Consider the following 3,146-nt stretch of genomic DNA (forward strand, 5'->3'; position numbering starts at 1 on the left):
TAAGTCTGTTAGCTATGGTAGATATAGTTACTAAGTATGTTAGCTATGGTAGATATAGTTACTAAGTCTGTTAGCTATGGTAGATCTATTTACTAAGTCTGTTAGCTATGGTAGATATAGTTACTAAGTATGTTAGCTATGGTAGATATAGTTACTAATTCTGTAGGATTGTTTTTGGTGAGGAAGGAAGAGGAGGAGAAGGAGGAGAGCAAGAGGAGGAGAAGGAGAGGAGGGGAGAAGAGGAGGAAGAGGTGGAGGAGGAGAGGAAGAGGAGGTGGAGGAGGAGAGGAAGAGGAGGAAGAGGAGGAGAGGAAGAGGAGGAAGAGGAGGAGAGGAAGAGGAGGAAGAGGAGGAGAGGAAGAGGAGGTGGAGGAGTGTTAGGGAGCGAGGCTTTGAAGATTTAACAGAACTTTAGACCTTCAATTGTAGTCTAAACACAGTCAAGGGAATGGAAGGGGTACGGGGGTACAGGGGTAAAGCCATCTCAGACACCACAGGGATGTTACAGAGGGAATGGTCAAACGTCACCAACAGCCATCTCAGACACCACAGGGATGTTACAGAGGGAATGGTCAAACGTCACCAACAGCCATCTCAGACACCACAGGGATGTTACAGAGGGAATGGTCAAACGTCACCAACAGCCATCTCAGACACCACAGGGATGTTACAGAGGGAATGGTCAAACGTCACCAACAGCCATCTCAGACACCACAGGGATGTTACAGAGGGAATGGTCAAACGTCACCAACAGCCATCTCAGACACCACAGGGATGTTACAGCGGAAGGGGTAGAGGGATACAGGGGTACAGGGGTACGGGGTACAGGGAGTCTACGGGGTAGAGGGATACAGGGGGTACAGGGGTACGGGGGTACAGGGATACAGGGGTACAGGGGTAGAGGGATACAGGGGTACAGGGGTACGGGGTACAGGGGTACAGGGGTACAGGGGTACGGGGGTACAGGGGTACAGGGGTACAGGGATACAGGGGTACAGGGGTACGGGGTACAGGGGTACAGGGGTACAGAGGGTGACGGGGGTACAGGGGTACAGGGTACAGGTGGTACGGGGTACAGGGGGGTACAGGGGTACAGGGTACGGGGCACAGGGGTACAGGTGCACGGGGTACAGGGGTACAGGGATCAAGGGGACAGGGGTACAGGGGTACGGGGTACAGGGGGTACAGGGGTACGGGGGTACAGGGGTACAGGGATACAGGGGTACGGGGGTACAGGGGTACGGTACATGACTCCGTCAAGGACCACTGGTTCACAGAGGGGTGTAGAAGGACCAACAAAGGGGTGACAACTCCCCCAAAACACCCATGATGACTTACGTGGCACTTCGGCAGGCTCATTCTCTTCACAGTCTTCGGTGAGCAGTGAGAGAGAGAGGAGGAAAGGAGAGCACAGAGAAAAGAGAAAGAAGAGGAGCGATAGAGAGGTTGCGTGAATAGAAAGGAGAGGGAGGAAAAACAGAAAAAAGATGGAACATGAAAAAGCTTTAGAAGAGCACGCGCCACAGAAAACGTGTTAGATGTTTTTGTGTGTCTGTCTGGGATTTGGAGGTGAGGGGTCATTCAGACATACTGAGGAAGCAAGAAAAGGAGGCTTTCAAATGAAAACAGGCAATTTGCAGTCGCCCAGCATCTCAGAGCTTCATACTGTCAAAGCATCAGGAGTAAAGAGAGAAGCCTTCTGAAAGGCAGAGAGAGGCAGAGAGAGAGAGAGAGAGGCAGAGAGAGAGAGAGAGAGAAAGAGAGAGAGAGAGAGAGACGCAGAGAGAGAGGCAGAGAGAGAGAGAGAGAGAGAGAGAGGACTAATAAAGATCTTTCCATTCACCAGGAACACCACTTATAACCCACTCATAGTATTATAGTTAAAGATTATCAATGGACATTAAAAGAGATCCTACGGTACTTTTGCATACGTTTTAGCCAGTAGTTCTGAAAGTAGCGCCCACGAGCCAAAGGTGGTCCCCGAAAATGTGCAGTTATGTGCACCACGCCACAGCTGCCACAAATGGCGAGGGGCTGAAGCTCAATGGCTGAAACTCAAGTTGCTAGGGGGCTGAAACACTAGGGATGGAGGGGTTGAAGTAATTGTACTATTCGAATAGTACCATGACGTTTTGTCGGATATCCTAGCTAGGCTAATTGTAGCTAGCTAGGCTAATTGTAGCTAGCTAGGCTAATTGTAGCTAGCTAGGCTAATTGTTGCTAGCTAGGCTAATTGTAGCTAGCTAGGCTAATTGTAGCTAGCTAGGCTAATTGTAGCTAGCTAGGCTAATTGTAAGCAAGGGCTAACTGAGCTAGCTAGGCTAACTGTAGAGCTAGGCTAACTGTGGCTACATGCCTTGCCTTTCTCTCTAATTTTATTCCGTTTTTGTATTGCATTAATGAAATCTCTCTCCATTGGCTACACATTGAGCCTCTTTGCAACTTTGATTGGCCTACGCTAACAGTAAGTGACCGTGCACGTCATAAAAACTACATCGAAAAGTTTGTTGTGTTATTAGATTAATAATTTCAAATGACCTGGTATATCCTTGTATGTAACAATGTCACATGGATATTTGTATTTCATTTAGAAAGGCTTTTTTTTGTTGTTGTGTTAATAGGCCTATAATTATTTTCTTTCCTCAACAAAAATGAATCCTCACAACTATTCAAATCCTAACGTCAGTTTGAATATTTGAACAACTGTGCACATCCCTATGGCCCATGGGGGGGTAAATGTAGGGAGAAAGGCAACACACAGCTTCCAGAAAACAGTTGCTTCTGGGATGTTGTGGCTAATTGAGGTTATATTCTGCACGTATGAACTACACATTGACACATCCAGCCCGAAGCGGGAGGCTTAAAACATACTTAGTAGACGCCAAAGTTCCGTGACATGTTTTTAACTAACTAAGGATGGAGAGCATGTGTGATCACATGGACACCATTCAATAAGAACGGCTAACCTGTGCGCATACACACACACAAATACACACACACACACACACATACACACACACACACACACACACACACTAACAGGCTGTGCTTCTTGTGTGTTCCTTCCCGGCATTGAGATGCAGCAGTATTATCAATCCACTCATCGTGACATATAACCTTGGCCTCAAAACACACACACACGCCAC

General features: G+C 47.6%; 1 protein-coding gene across 1 annotated transcript in view; it reads right to left on the bottom strand.

Annotated features, from left to right (window-relative positions):
• Positions 1 to 1,371, bottom strand: part of LOC121563481 (protein diaphanous homolog 3-like) — a gene marked incomplete at both ends in the record, with an annotated part of 112,436 nt that extends 111,065 nt beyond the window's left edge. The window contains one exon of the mRNA XM_045218336.1: positions 1,339 to 1,371. Coding sequence (XP_045074271.1) covers positions 1,339 to 1,371 — 33 coding nt within the window. The remainder of the gene's footprint in view (positions 1 to 1,338) is intronic.
• Positions 1,372 to 3,146: the final 1,775 nt, after the last annotated feature.

The sequence above is a fragment of the Coregonus clupeaformis genome, unplaced genomic scaffold, assembly GCF_020615455.1.
Source record: "Coregonus clupeaformis isolate EN_2021a unplaced genomic scaffold, ASM2061545v1 scaf1509, whole genome shotgun sequence".
Lineage (NCBI taxonomy): Eukaryota > Metazoa > Chordata > Actinopteri > Salmoniformes > Salmonidae > Coregonus > Coregonus clupeaformis.